The sequence below is a fragment of the Dermacentor albipictus genome, chromosome 4, assembly GCF_038994185.2.
Source record: "Dermacentor albipictus isolate Rhodes 1998 colony chromosome 4, USDA_Dalb.pri_finalv2, whole genome shotgun sequence".
In the NCBI taxonomy this organism is placed as follows: Eukaryota; Metazoa; Arthropoda; class Arachnida; order Ixodida; family Ixodidae; genus Dermacentor; species Dermacentor albipictus.
Window position 1 is genome coordinate 107,325,233 of NC_091824.1, and position 15,306 is coordinate 107,340,538.

The 15,306-nt window shown below is 43.7% G+C and overlaps 1 protein-coding gene across 1 annotated transcript in view; it reads left to right on the forward strand.

The window, feature by feature from the left end:
• The window catches only part of PolE1 (DNA polymerase epsilon catalytic subunit 1), an 84,176-nt gene that overhangs the window by 68,603 nt on the left and 267 nt on the right, over positions 1-15,306 (forward strand). Inside the window, exons 42-50 of the mRNA XM_065455192.1 lie at positions 2,427-2,492; positions 2,593-2,664; positions 3,305-3,406; positions 4,882-4,964; positions 5,577-5,706; positions 9,544-9,678; positions 10,870-10,949; positions 11,719-11,851; positions 12,724-12,833. Coding sequence (XP_065311264.1) covers positions 2,427-2,492; positions 2,593-2,664; positions 3,305-3,406; positions 4,882-4,964; positions 5,577-5,706; positions 9,544-9,678; positions 10,870-10,949; positions 11,719-11,851; positions 12,724-12,833 — 911 coding nt within the window. The remainder of the gene's footprint in view (positions 1-2,426; positions 2,493-2,592; positions 2,665-3,304; positions 3,407-4,881; positions 4,965-5,576; positions 5,707-9,543; positions 9,679-10,869; positions 10,950-11,718; positions 11,852-12,723; positions 12,834-15,306) is intronic.

Here is a 15,306-nt window from a genome sequence, read left to right on the forward strand (position 1 = left end):
CACTAGACAGTGCTTTGCCGCTTCAGTCGTGATGTCATGATGATGTCATGATTGGTCAATGCAGGATTGCAAATGGTCAACTTTAAAAGTTCCTAAATGTAACATTCCTTATCAATTGGAAATACAGCCACACTCATTCTCTCAACCTCAAGGCGTAACCCACACATTTTAACAGAAACATAGTTTCCCTAGTGTCTACCAGTACTTGAGAGAACATGACTAAAAACAGTGTCAGGGAGCCTTCTTATTTAGCCAAACCTGTGTAGTTTGTGTAGAGCAGGGTTGCTGTAGTCCTGGGGACTTGAGCATAGCCACAGTCACTGCGGATCTTCCACTGTACTTTTTTATGAAATCCGCATGTTTCCTAAACTTGCTATTGTGGACTGAGCCGACACAGAGTGTGTATGGGGAGACTAAGCCAAGCCAATGAAGCTTTGAATTTTCATGTCCTTCCAACCACACTTGGTGATGATCACTACTAAATGTAGTACACCTCCAACTGTTAGGATCGCGTTGAGCTGGCCCAGCCCACTTAACACGATCCCAATGGTTGGAGGCATACTATGTTTTTCGATAAACTGTGTAGTTGCGCAAAATGAAAGCTGGAAGCTTGATAAATTACTTTGGGGCTGAAAATGAAAGCAACAAGTAATATTCGAAGTGTCCTTTTTGAACTTCCTTTTTACTGTGTTACCACGGTTGCGGCTGCCAGCTTTGCAATGATGCAGTGTCTATTATCGTGAGTGGCCACCATCTGCTCTTTCTGTGATGTAGCATCTGCATGAAGAGCATGATGTCTGAAGACTATTACAAAGAACCTTTGAAACGCTTGCAAAGGTGCATGAACGCATGTTGTCTTGCAAATGTCTCCTGTCACATTAAATAGAAAACAAGCGAGACATTATTTGCTGCCTTACTCATTTCTGTATCTGCACGCTGGAACTCGAATGTCGACAATAAACGATTTGAATTCGGCACCTGCTCCTGTGTCTTCCCCGAGCCCTAAACAAGATGATGTCACCCTATGCCTATTGCGTACCATCATTTTCCCTTTAGTATCCCCTGCAGACGCCAGGGCACTCACATGTGCTGTGAGTGCTCATCTTGGGCATTATGGTAGCACAGGAGGATTCATCCATGCCTCATAATCAGATTGTGGTTTTGGCACATAAAATCCCATAATTAAATGATTCATCACCCTGACTAGACCCTCTAACCTGCCGTAATAGCTCACCGGCTATGGTGTTGTACTGCTTATCACAAGGTCATGGGTTCATTCCTGGCTGCGGTGAGCACATTCTGATGGGGGCAAAATGTAAAAAGGCTAGTGCACTTAGGTTTAGGTACATGTCAAAAAACCCCAGGTGGTCTCAATTAATTTGGAGTCCCTGATGCGGAGTGCCTCATAATTAGATGGTCTGAAATTCGAACCCGGGACCAACGCCTTTCCAGAGCTGTCATTCTACCATCTGAGCTAACCAGGAGGTTAGCAGATGGTAGCTCAGACGATAAGCGACCGCCCCGAAAAGGCATTGGTCCTGAGTTCGAATCCAAGACCGGGACGAATTTTTCGTCAACTACGAAGCTTTGTTTCTGAGAAACTTCTATGGGTTTCCTTTGTAGCTTTGTTCTAGATACAGGTGGATGACAATTTTTCCTTTTATGAACCTTCCTCTGCCTTGTGGGTTTTGCATAACTCATCTGCCGTGACTCTTTAGCATAAATGACCATGCACCACATTGCGCATGGCACAGTCATCGCCCTGTGCCATGTACAGTGTGGTGTTTAGAAAGGCAAGTAAAGGGACACTAGAGTGAATGCTAACTTTAGCTGAATTGATGACCAAGCTGCACTACTGCAACACCAGAAGGAACAGCCATGTACCTACCCGTTATGGTAGTTCAGTGGCTATGGTGTTCTGCTGTTGAGCACAAGGTCCTCAGCTTGATTTGCAGCTGCAGTGGCTTAATTTCAATGGAGGCGAAACGGAAAAGTGCCCTTGCACCGTGCTTTGTATGCACATTTAAGAGGCCCGCAGTGTCGAAATTAATCCAGTGCCTGCACTACAGCATCCCTGTGCAGTTTCGGTGCTGTAAAATGCACATTAAATTTTGGCAGCTGTGTGTGCGTGTATTCGCATGTCACGGCCCTGATAATTGAGGCCAAACGGTGTCGAAACTAGTGGCATTCGTGCCTTGGCCGTTATTCCAGAACCGTCTAATATTGTTTAACTCGTGTCTTAACTTTGGTATAGTCAAAACAAATGAGTCGCTCAGTTCTTGTGCACTGTTTTTATTTTTTATACGGTACAAAAAGGCAGTAGAAAACTGGATTGATATTACTAGGCTGTTCATTTCTGTACAAATCTCGCACTGTGTGTGGGATGACTGACAACCCCTATAGTAAGCTGCCTTGATTATCTGCAGGCAAATCACGGAGGTGTGCAAGGTAAACTGGTGGAAGCAGAAGAAGAAGAGTCTGCTGATGATGAGGTAACTGACCTGCCAATCACAGCTGTACGTTTTTCACAACACAGGAGTAGTCATGCTGACGGCGTTGCCCTTTCTTTTTTGTTTTATTTTCTTATTTAAGGCGGAAGTGCGAATGTTTTGGAACCTTGCCCATTTCTTGCCTGAAGTTGGAGGTGTGCAAGACAACTTCAATGTAAGTTTCTACTGATGTCATTACATGCACAACCTGAATTTTTAAAGTTTTGTAGCAAGTGTAGCAAAATTTTCAGCAGCATGCTTTGTCCCCGCCTACAACATTTTTGTTGTTTATTTGTTTTAGTGGACTTTACCATTTTGTGTAATGTATGCAAGAGTTGTGATAATCCTGGTTGGCTGTCTAAAATTTTACGCAGCTGACTTCAATTGATTCAGTAATCGACAAAACAACCATTCTTCTAACATTACTGCATTAGGAGGCTCCAGAATGTGCTCACACTTGTTAAACACTTGTAATTGAAACTTTTGGTAATCAGGATTAATTTCCGCATGTCTCTTGTATGTCTCGTTAATGAAGATTGAATATATGCGACAGAAGTTTACCCTTTTCTCCCACAAGACGTTATTCTGTTTCATTACTGTAGTAAAGCAAGTTCTGCATGTTTTATTGACAAGGTGGTGCTTTGGCAGTTTACAATGTGTTGAGTATCAGCGTGACACGGCGACACTTGTGGAGAGCATTTAATCTTGCTGCTAACGCACACATCATATTGTTTTCGATTTCAGTCACACCTAACATCATCAGTCGCACGTTAAGTGTGTACCTTGTTCAGCCACTGTTGCAATTGTCTTTGCAGATGGTCATAGGCAGCTATATCAACTCTGTGTACCTAAAATTGAAGGAGGAACTGGACATGCCCGGGGCCTCACAAGTGCAGAGAAGGACTGCAAGTCAAGTGGTATGCCTGCCAACATAGCATGCAATATAAATTAAAATTTTGGCTACACAACTTTGCACACAGCAAACGCCGCTGGCAGATCTCCTCCCGCCAACCCCAGAAAAAAAAGAATATGAAAACTTATCTTCCTTTAAACTACTAAAGCATAGACAAAAAAGTATAAAAAACATCTGCAAAGGTGGCATTTGGGAATAAAGCCTTTCTTTTTTCCAGCTAATTCATGTTGTAGATTTTAAGTATGTATGTCATGGGGGTGCTTAAATTCAGATTTGTATAAAAATAAAAGAAACACGAGCCAAACAAGCCAGACATTCACACGAAGATGAAGCCATGAATTGATTAACAAGGGCCACATTCCCGGGCGATCACTTTCTGAGGTAGATTCACGATACTCAGTCCATGAGAGCTTCTTTCTTGCGTTTGCCCGACCTATTCTTATGAAGTCTTGCGATAGTGATCATCCGAGAATACCACCCTAGCGGTTGAACAAGGAATGTCGCTGGAGCCAATGTTTCAACAAGGGGACTTGCCTTGACGAAGACGAGTCCCCTTCTTGAAAAATTGGCTGCAGAAACATCTCTTGTTTGACTTTTGTTGAGGTAAGCAAAGCAACCATTTATGTACCACCGGTAGCACTTTGCTGCGTATCAAACTATTGCTTTTGATGCTCTCCTTCAGCATCAAATCTTGCTTGTGGCAGAGTTTCTGCAACTTTAAGAATATGTGTCAGTTCTTTGAATGGTCAAAAGACCCCAAACTGCTTGGGGGATTTTCTGCAAACAAAAAAACATGCGGAATACAAAATCATTACCTCTTAAGCCAAGTATTATCATTCCTCAGTGCATTTTGGGAAGCCCACATATTCAAACATGCACCCGCGCCTGCTTCTTACGTAGTGGCAGCATCTTTATTTGCTGCTAGCAACGTCACAGTCAGTGTGTACACAGTGAAAGTGCTCTGCCACTGGGTGCTGAAGGCCTTCATGGGAGTTGACGATGCTGGCGGAGGCAGATATTGTGGAACCATCAATGCTCGCAGTGTGGTTTCAGTGCACAGCAAAAGTGATGAATAAAAGCCTACTCTAGTGTTCAACTCTGCACGCCATTGTAAGCTTGCATGTCTATAAATGCCTGTGATGGTTCAGTGCATATTAAGCAGAGGGCGACCACTATAAGAGTGCAATTGTGAGCACATGCTAATGTTGTAATACTTTTGAAGCTCCTGTAACTTGCCGTTGCTGCACGTTAAAACAAAAGTTGTTTTGCTGCGAGAGAATGTTCCCTAGGCAGTGCCTTGTTTTTCATGCACCAAATTGATGGCTGTACCGTTATAATGTTGCAACAATATTACTCAAGTTTCGGCTGCTGAATGGTGTATGCGCTAGCCCTATTCATAAGCTTGTGCCTAAAAGCTACCAGTTGGCTAGCAATATTGATGTGTGCATGATGCTTAATCACACCTGTTCCTCTGTTCAGTCCAAGGAGCACAGCACAGGTGTGGAGACACTCGTCTACATGAAGAGACTAGTTGGTGGCGAGCTGACCCAGAAGCTTTTCAGGTGAGACTTGTGCGAAAGCTTGCCCGCTACATTTTATTAGATGACGAAGACACGTTAGTTTCCTGCATGAAAAAATGCCTATAGAATGCTCGCAGAATAGAGTGTCTCAGGCTTGTACTTTGAGTATCAAGAGGAGAGCAGCATTTACAAACATATTACCTGCTTTGTGCGTACTGATAGCACGAGCATCTCCATATTAGCTGTGGCGTACAAGTTGCATGGAAGAACCTGTTTTCAGATTCTTGTATTTTGTATATTCGTGCCAATTTTTCTTTAGCTTTAAATAGAGCAGGATGCAGCTTAATTACAGGTGCTGCCATCTGGTGACAGCAACTGCAATTATGCTACTTGTGACATTTGATAACAGTAGGTGTGTTGGACCTTCGACAAAGTACTGAAATGAGGCATACGAAACATATCGCATTACAACTGAACCGCTATAGCTTCACGGTCCTGTAAATGATTTTGTGAGAGTATGAATGTCTGCGAAATTCTTGTCTGAAAGTCGTGACTGTGATGCGTTGTTTCCTTGTGACATTGATGGTGCTGCAAGGTTCCCCAGATCATAACGAGCAGACTTAAAAGTGTTTAATTATTCCATATTCTTCTCAGCATTACTCAAAAGATACAGCACAAGCTGTCGTCCAACCTTCTGGATGGCAAAGAAGTTTTCCCAGTTATACCAGGCAGCCACTTGAAACCAACTAGTCCTGCTTTGGAGTTCGTCAAGGCCATTTGTAAGGTTGGTACAGCCTTGTTAATGTCCAATCTATTTGCAAAGCATGTGCATTCACTTACTACAATTATGTTCTAGTGTGTATGTGAACTTGTTCCGATATAAATGGTGATGCATGATTTTTTTGGTGCCTAGACAAGATGTTCTTGCATTTTGTGCAGGTTATTTGTTCTGCTCAGAGTATATATTTCTCAAGGTTCATTTGCGATCAGATTATGGCTGTTTGTTATTGTATCTGGCTGCTGCTGTAACATGAGGCTATTACTAGAGTCATTGGCATACGACTTATGTATCTGTGAATTAACTATAACAAAATATTTACTCTGGTAGTCTGAAGTCACATTATTTAGCTTTATCATCAGATTATTAATAAAAAAGTTCATTTTCTAAAGGTGTCTATTTAGTAGCCTCTCTGACGCCGTCGCATTGCTTTCTCCATCTGGCTGCTTTTATACTCGAAAAAGTCTGCTGCTAACTTTTGCGACAGTGAACGTCAAATGGGGCTCCAGAGCTATTTTTGCCTGTAACCCCTTCTCATACCCTGTGATGCTGCTTCAAGGCGAATGTCTTGGCTATGTGGAAGCGATCAATGGCGTACAAATTACGGATGTTTCTGTTGACACATCCTGCGCCATTTACAGCACGCTCAGTTCTCTCTGTACGTCCGACCTCTTGCCCACAGGTGTGTTCGATTCATCTATTGCCAATGGCCTCACTCCAGCTCAGCGTTCTCAGCTTCTGCGCATCTCGGAAGAATTTCGTTCTTCTTTTGATGTTGGGCAACCTGCCCTGGGCCGGACGTCTGCTGTCACGCACCGTACTGACACTGGCTCCCAATCGCCATTGCGGTAACGCCCATATCGTGTCTCTGCCACAGAACGCCGTGTGATTAATCAGCAAATGGACGAAATGCTTCTCCGTGAAGTGATCCGACCCTCAAACAGTCCATGGGCATCCCCTGTCGTTCTTGTTACGAAAAAAAAAAAAGAGCGGCTCTGTATGGTTTTGTGTAGACTATCGGCACCTGAACAAGATCACTCGCAAAAATGTATACCCGCTGCCGCGAATCGGTGACAACATCGATAGTCTACACGGAGCTGAATTCTTTTCATCCCTAGATTTACGCTCCGGCTATTGGCAAGTGCCCATAGTTGACGTCGATAGGCCAAAAACAGCCTTTATCACACCCAATGGCTTATACGAATATAACGTCATGCCTTTTGGACTGATGCATGGTGGACACAGTTCGTGTCACCATATGTTTATGCAGGTTAACAAAGGCATGTGCTGGTCTTGAAGGCCTAACATTGCACCGTCGATAAAACTTTAAGATGCCACTACAAAGATGTATATACCATTGAGATTGCTGGTAACTTAAGTAAGGAAGACAGTTGCAGCTTAAGGTTATGAAGACAATAAAGCTGTGTATTTTATGGCCTGTAGACGGACAAAGGTAAACAATCTGACTGAACCAAATGATGCGATACAGGCATGTGGGCACGTTGTGCATGAGAAAGTAAATGAAATAACATAAAACATACCAATAAATTCCAAACATCTGGGACAAGATCACATGTTCAAACCAACTAAAAGCCGTATATTTACGAAATATGTTGCTGTGCCACGCACATGACTGACTGCATTAGTCGCATATGTCTCGCTTCACATATTTGACTGCTTCACTCTTGCGAATGAAACTTATTTCGTACAGGCGTATGCACGCTTTAATGTTTGACACGAGAAAATTTATTGAACATAGAACTTCTGCAGATGTCAACATGCTTTCTATTTATGCGATAGTACTTAGAGCAACATCTGGCCCAAATTGGCTTGGAATAACACCGGTCATTCTCATGCTGCATATAAAACCCTAAAATTAAAACAAAGAACAAGTGTTACAACCAATCAAAATTTTGCGGCTGTACGGCGAAAAACGAAGCATGCGACGGCACTGAAGCAGATGCTCCAGCATGTGGTCCAACCTTATACATCCTTCAGGTGCTGGCGGCAGGCGGCGCCATAGTTTGTCCTCGCCCCCAATATCACAACTACAAGTTTTGGAGATAAACCTGTATCAAACCACGTGTTATTTGTAAACTTTTGTGCTTACAGCAGCATGTGACATACTACAGGTATTTTGGTTGCAAGTGCAAGCAGTGCGCCATAGCCATTGCTAGCATAGTCATGTGACTCCACTTGTTTGGTGGTAAATAAATTCAGATCTACAATGTTCTCCATATAGTAAATACATCATATGTCATGACATAAATGTATGAGACCTAATGTTACATTGAATTACATGATGCATAGTCATATCTTTATTTTATACTTGGCACACTTTTTGGTAGTGAATCCACGCGGTGAGAAGTCTTTCTAGTCCTCATAGCATTGCCTTTTATGTATAAAATGGAGTATAGGAGGTCGGAAATAATGCATGCCTACATCAGCACAGCAAATCAAGGAAGGGAAGATGACAACCATAATTTTAGCTATTTGAGGGTCACATTTTGTCGAGAACTATTTCTTGATTGCAGATTTTCCATACAGATCAGGAGTGCTGTCAATTTGTTGTACAGAATAAAGTGATACTGTTTTTCTTATTATGCGAAGCATATTACGAGGGCTCAACCCAGCTCCTCAGGCGCGGCGGTGTCGCCTTGAATACCACGTGACACCGTGACGTCACGACAGAGGAGAAGTGGCTTTGGCTCAACTCTTGCTAGATGGGCTGGGTGGGAATCGAACCAGGGTCTCCGGAGTGTGAGACGGAGACGCTACCACTGAGCCACGAGTACGATGCTTCAAAGCGGTACAAAAGCGCCTCTAGTGAATGCGGTGTTGCCTTAGAAACGAGCTGTTTCTAAGGCTCAGGTGTGCGTCGCTTGCTCAGGCGCACATTTCGTTGCCGCGCCGAACGCTGCTTTGCTCGACGCTCACCGCGTCCAATGCGGGGCGTCCAAGGCGAAGCAGAGTAACGCATGAGTTGTTTCTACGTCTAGCCGAACCAAATATAGCCAAGCAACAGCAGTTCACCAAGCTAAACAGTGTTTCAACAACTAAAATAAAGGCTAGTATGCTTCGCATCCTGGGCTTAACCTTACCTAAGCCACAGCCATTTTTTTACTCTTAGTTTACACAAACGAATATAAACTGGTTCAAAATGGTTCAAACTACTACTTTCTTACACTGGAGTTTAACCAGAACCGAGTCGTTTCATGAAAACCAAAATGAAAAAAAATTCACCATCGATTACGATACTCCCTAATGTGAAATTTGAGCATAGCTCTATACGTGTTTTCATTTCGCGATGTATTGGCTGGCACAATCTGTCTCGTGTGGCATGTTGCAAACAGAGCGAAGTGTGGCTTGACTGCCTAGCTACACTAGGGAGACTGCCTAGGGACATCGCAAGAGGCAGCACATGGGTGCGATTCGCAGCAGCTGCTCGTGCAGTGCTTTGTTGTGCTACTCTGGTGCCATCTCGTAGCCATCGTTGCCGCAGAGACCGTCTTGTGTGGCACTACGCTTTTCTTGTCACGCTCTTGCCATACCCTCCTCCTCCGTTTTCCTCCTCGCACTCTGTTCGCTGTAGGCTCCTTTCATCCCTCGCCACGCTCCGCGTTCACTCTTTCATCCTTCCCTGTGCTCGTTCACTCGGTTATGAGAATCGCTGACGCCCGCCGCAGGAACAGGCACCTAAAAGCTGCCCTCAAAAAAAGTTTTTGTTCACTCTGCTGAAAATAGGCTGGTGATGAGAGTGAAGTCAGATGTAAATAGATCAGGCTATTTTCTTGAATTTGTCTTTTAACACATGGCTTCCTTTCCTCTCCTTGATGTGTGCAGGTCCTCTCTCTGGATGTCAACATCACAGAAGAGTCCACAAAGCTGCGGCGAGACCTCCTGAAGCTCATTGGTGTGGGCGAGTTTAGCGAAGAAGGAACCTGGAAAGATCCCTGTCTTTCCTTTGTGCTCACTGAGGTAGTGCTCCATTTTGTTTTTAATGCACGTTAGACAAAATTAGCATTTTGTCATTGGTGATGACTTGAGGTTCAGAACACTTGTGGCACTATCAAGAACCGCAAGGTGTGGTTTTATTGTCATTATCACCGTTAAATTATGTACTGGGTGTTTTTCCTTAAGCGGAAATCTTTAAACCAAAACTGTTATCTGGGCTTTAGCCCTCAGCGCAGCTAGGCTATGTGGCTAGGCGAAGGTTAGCAGTAACAAATATTTCAACTGAGATCTTGAATGACCTAATGTGTGCTAATAAACATTTTAAATGATTTACTAGACGCATGTTGAAAATGTGAAACTGGAGCTGTGCAATAGTTCAATAATGTCTGCTCAGCATAGCTGCAAGCACAAACACCGGTGTTGAGACACCCATCCCCAAAATGTGCTGAATGGTATTGCATTAGCGTTTGGCATATTTTGAAGAATGATATCTTGAAAGTGGTGCTAGTCTTAATATTTCTGCTAAGTAGATGTGACTTACTTCACTACTGCTTGAGCAAAACGAGAACAAGGTGAAAGCTGAAGCCAGCTTTCACCTTGTTCTCGTTTTGCTCATCGTCTTGAATTTCCATCTCCCGCTTTCCCCCCCGGATTCCCTGGTTCACTACTGCTTGGCTTCTATATTATACTTGCAACATGTGGCCGAAAGAGATGTTTAATTTAGAAAGTTAATGAGCTCATTCTAGGTAACTACCCAAATTACCATTAAACTTTACGCCGCTCTTGAATGAAAAAAAAAAAAAACTTTTTTTCATCCTGGGCAAAATTGAAACCGCATAACACAGGCTCTGCAAGCATAGCAGCCTGATGCTCTAGCGATGAACCATGAATGTGATTAATTTTTAGCGTTAGCACGCAACGGCCTGTCACACATCTCGGAGGCCATGCAAAAGGAGGGAAACCTTGCTCAGATATCCTGGGCATGTTTTAGATGATGCAGCGTGTACAGAGCGAGGCATGAGAGAGGAACCCTGCTGCAAACACGGCTGATACATCGATACATATGCATTTAGGCAATGGCAATACAGCGTGTTGGTACATTGCTTGAATGCTAACTGCATTATCGCACACACCGGCCAACGTTGACAGTTCATTGTAAGAAATTATTACAATGCGCTCTGGTAAGAAATCAACGTTTTCGGTGCACCTTCCCAGGTCATCTGCAAGACATGCAACAACTGCAGGGACCTCGATCTCTGCAAAGATCCTTACCAGGGCCGTGATAGTCATGGAATGTAAGTGCTGCTTTTCTACCTGTCTTTAGTGGCTCATTTATTTGTGTAATGGGACAAATTTTGACAGTTCATTTCATTGGTAAATTTTCATGTCAATGGTTACTGTAACCCAGGACAGTCACTCAGAGCATGCACTTTTCTGGCACCATTTCTCCAGCATAGACCCTTAGCTTTGCAAAGTTTTACAGAGGTACCAATAGCGATATACTGCAGGATTGCCCACTTTGTAGGAAGAAATGAAAAATTGTTCATAAATGTAAGCACCCTTACAGTATGTCTCTATATGTCTGCTCGGTGGGCGCCTGGGAGTCAGCGCTGTCGAAATTCTTCTGCGAAGTGGAGTGTCACAAATAATTTGAAGGTTCAAGTGCAATTTGTTGTGGGATACCGAAAGCAGCACAGCAGTGCTACTTTCGCAGCAGTGCGATAGTATCTCAAGCAGTGATATGAAGACAGCATATGTCAAAGGAAATAATGTCTTAATCACAGTAAAGGAATGCAGTGACGATGAGCAATGACTTAACTAACACACCTGAATTTTTCGTGTGCCAAATGACATTTAACCGTTTATAAAAAATTAAGCGATATTTCTTCTTCGGCATGCAACAGCTCTGGTTTAAGCAGGAAAATTGCAACATTACACACATATTGTTGGAGAGACATCATCAGCATGCTTGTCCGGAGGGCAGGGTAACTTATCGTGGCAGCTTAATGGGCCCAAGTAATGCACAAATTAATGTTGACTATGTTCTCCCTCTGCTCTCTTCAGCCCCCGGTGGTACTGCTCTGTTTGTGAAAGCCCGTATGACACTGCCGACATTGAGGCTTTGCTGCAAGAAAGCCTGCAGCACCTTTGCATGGCACAAGTTCTTCAGGATTTGCGCTGCACCAAATGCAACATGGTGAGTCATGTAATCTACTAAATGCTGACCACAAGGGGCCAAAGCAATCATACGTTTGACAAACAGGTCAAGTGATCGTTGCCCATTGCACCTCATCAATTTTTTTCTGTGCGTACGTTTACTGTTGGTCACTTTACACAATACTGAGCCTGGAAATTTTGCAGGTTTCACTTGCATGTTGTCTGCTATTTATGAAATTTTTGCAAAGGTTGTAGTTCAGCTATATGAAATGCAAAAAGGCTCTGTGCGCAAAAACAGTTTGTTTGGAAAGCTGAAGCGTAAAGGCCACTGCACATCTTGCTGAGCTACTCATTCATGCCTTAGTAGAACTTTCTCTCTGCTCTGAGCTGCAACAGTTAAGAAAGGCAGTGCTATGAGTGCCTGTTATAAGGCCTGAAAATGTGCTCCTCACTTGCATAGTGGTGTCTATATTTTTCGCAAAGGCTGTACCTGGCTGAGAGCTGTCTTCCGACTCCCATTCAGACAATCCTTGAGAAACGCAGCCTGAATGGCTTAAGCGGTCTAAATGAATGAGCCAGTCCAGTTTCAATGCATTAGCTGTCAATAGAAGCTACACGTTGCACAACCTCTGAGAATGGTCACAGACCAGTCACTGTCTTGGATTCTGCATTTGTATAAATCTTGCATGAATTTCTGCAACTGAATGTGGCATTGGAATGGGTAAATGCAAAGCATGCTTTTGCCCCTTATATTACTGACACATTGTCTGTAAACTGTTATAAGGCAAAAGTAATATGTTATGCATTTGTAGCATGTTCACTGTATTATGAGGTAGCACATTTACACTTGAACATAAGAATGCAGCTCTAACGTCACTGCCTAAATAATATATTCTGCTCTTTTTCCAATAGATTAAAAAGTCCAATATGATGAAATACTGTGAATGCGCGGGCAACTTTGAACTGCTCCTCTCTCCAGAGGAATTCAAGATGAAGCTCAACACATTCCTCAACATAGCCAAGTGAGTGTGACCTAGAAGATACATACTGGACAATGTAATTTTACTGGCATAGTTATTGTGTTCATTTCATTTCTGCAGCGTGTTCTTGTGAAAACACTGGCTTAGTGTGTTACTGGCAATGCAGTGTAAGTGAATGTTCTGCAAAAGTATAGGACAAACAAGTATGGGTTGCCTAACGTACTCGCTGTTTCCTAAACCACTGCTGTGGCCATTGTGTTCTGAGCACAAGGTCAGAGGTTCAATACCTGGTCGAATTCCAATAGGGCAAAATGTAGAGGCACTCCTGTGCTTATTAGGTTTAGGTGTATGTTAACCCCGGATGATCAAAATTTATCCAGAGCCCAGCACCTCCCACGTCCTTGGGGTGTCTTTAGGACATAAAAGTAGATAAATGCATTTGACGGACTATTTCAGAAATACTTTGCCGCAAGAATTGCATCAGTGCAGTCAGCAGAAGCGAAATTATTGGCAGTCAAAGATCACCCGTGATCCTCTTTGCGGTGCTCCCGCTTCTTCTTCATTGCCTTGCACTGCGAGGGCTACGATGGAGTGCAGTGATGCCCACAATGCTTTGCTTACTAAACTTCACCATGGCATGCAGTTCAAGTTTGATTTTAGATATTCAAATAGACTCCACTACTTCTGATTTTGGTGTCTATGACACGCTAAAATGAGTTCACGGTGTCTCATCCCTTTGTTGTACTACAGTATACTAGATAGCTACGCATAGCTATTTGCTCACATTTCCTTTTGCTCTTATCTCGACGCCGATCACACAACTTCCGAGGGCTGCAGAAGCTTCATCTTTGCTTGTGTGAGTATGTCGGCAGCGTGCACATCGGCTTAGCGATAGATGCCGCACGCCAGACTCTCGTTGGAAGAACGACTAACGTAACGAGCTTCGACCAGGATGGCGACACACCTCGAGGGTATGAAACTCGGGAAGCAGATGAACCCGTTTGTCAGATGTTGGCACTTGGGCCTTGAGTCACGTGACCCACGGATACCGATTGGAGCACGCTGTTGTCCTTGGCAAGTGCGCTCGTCACGGCACTCTGCAGCGGCCGCGCTATCTATGCTGTGCTGCAGATGAAACTAATTCGAATATAGTGGTTATGTGCATGGCAGGCCTGGAGTGTGTGTACATGCAATCCATTCCAGTTTGGCCGTGCTATTTGGTATGGACCAGCTTTGTCTTGCACCAGCTTGACCAACGGATAGCAGCCACATCTAAATTGCACAGTAACTCAATACGAAGTGGTCTGCCAAGGTGTCTAGCCAGGAGCAGCCAGGAGTGAGCATGCGCTGTCAAGTGTATGTGTGGTCTGACCTTGAGTTGTGTATAGTTCGAGGCTAGTTGAGTGTTAAAAACTAATCGAAATTAGCAAGACCCGATGACGACGACACTGATAAGCAGTATGGCAGAAGTTTCATTTCTATGCAAGTGGGTGTGGCCAAGCGTTAGCAGACGATAGTCATACATATTTCAGAATATTGAAATGCAGATTTTCACTTCAGCCTGTTTATTAAACTGAGTCAATAGATATACACATTAAGAGCGGGAAGAAGTGCACTGATCCAGACACCCTTCTTGATTGGCGTCAGACAATAGCAGCCACATATGACAATCTGTGACGAAATGTGGCAGCTCGAGAAGAGTCGGGAAACGGCTTTTGTTGAAAAGAGAGCGTTCGAAAAAAAGGAGACTTCACACTCCGCTTGCAAGCTCCACATAACTGCGAAATTTGGCATGTTCAGAGCGGCACTGGCTTTGTTTTTCAGAGCCTGAGGGGACCCTTTTAACCTCATGAATAATTTATTTAATAGTGCCTAAACACTGGCACACATCACAGTGGAGGCATTCAAGCATTTTTTTTTGAAAGCCTCAAATGGAATATTGAATGGGGTCCATGGGAAAGCTACCCTGGCTAGAGGGTGTTGCTGCGTCTGCTCAAGTTAGATGCCCACTGCTTGCCCCTTACAGAAATGGTATTATATTCTAGGTGATGAGATACGAGCACCGGATTTATCACTTGCTCTAGTAGTACTTCCGAGTGCACCCATGCACTATTCACTCAGTCTATTAGTCCATTGTACTCTTTGCCTCTAGCATCCTGCATTACACAATACTGTGTTTGCAGCAGATTCAACAGTCTCCATGCTCATGTTGCACCAGAGGGTCTTGCGGTAATGCATTTAATATTTGGCTGACTAAATGCTATAAGAGAAGCCACATACAGAAGTGCACTCACCAGAGGTTGGAGGGTTGTGCCTCAAGGCAAAATGTTGGTCACTGCACACAAATGGCTCATGTCCTGCTATGAACTGTGCTGTGTTTCCTGGTACTGCTAGCGAGCCAGCAAAGTTGCTAACGACTTTTGCAGCACAAAATGCGGCCATTTTTGGAGGGCTGCATTAGTGCACACTGGGCCATGTTTCCGCCACTGCTATTGGGGGAGTTGTGGGTAGGCAT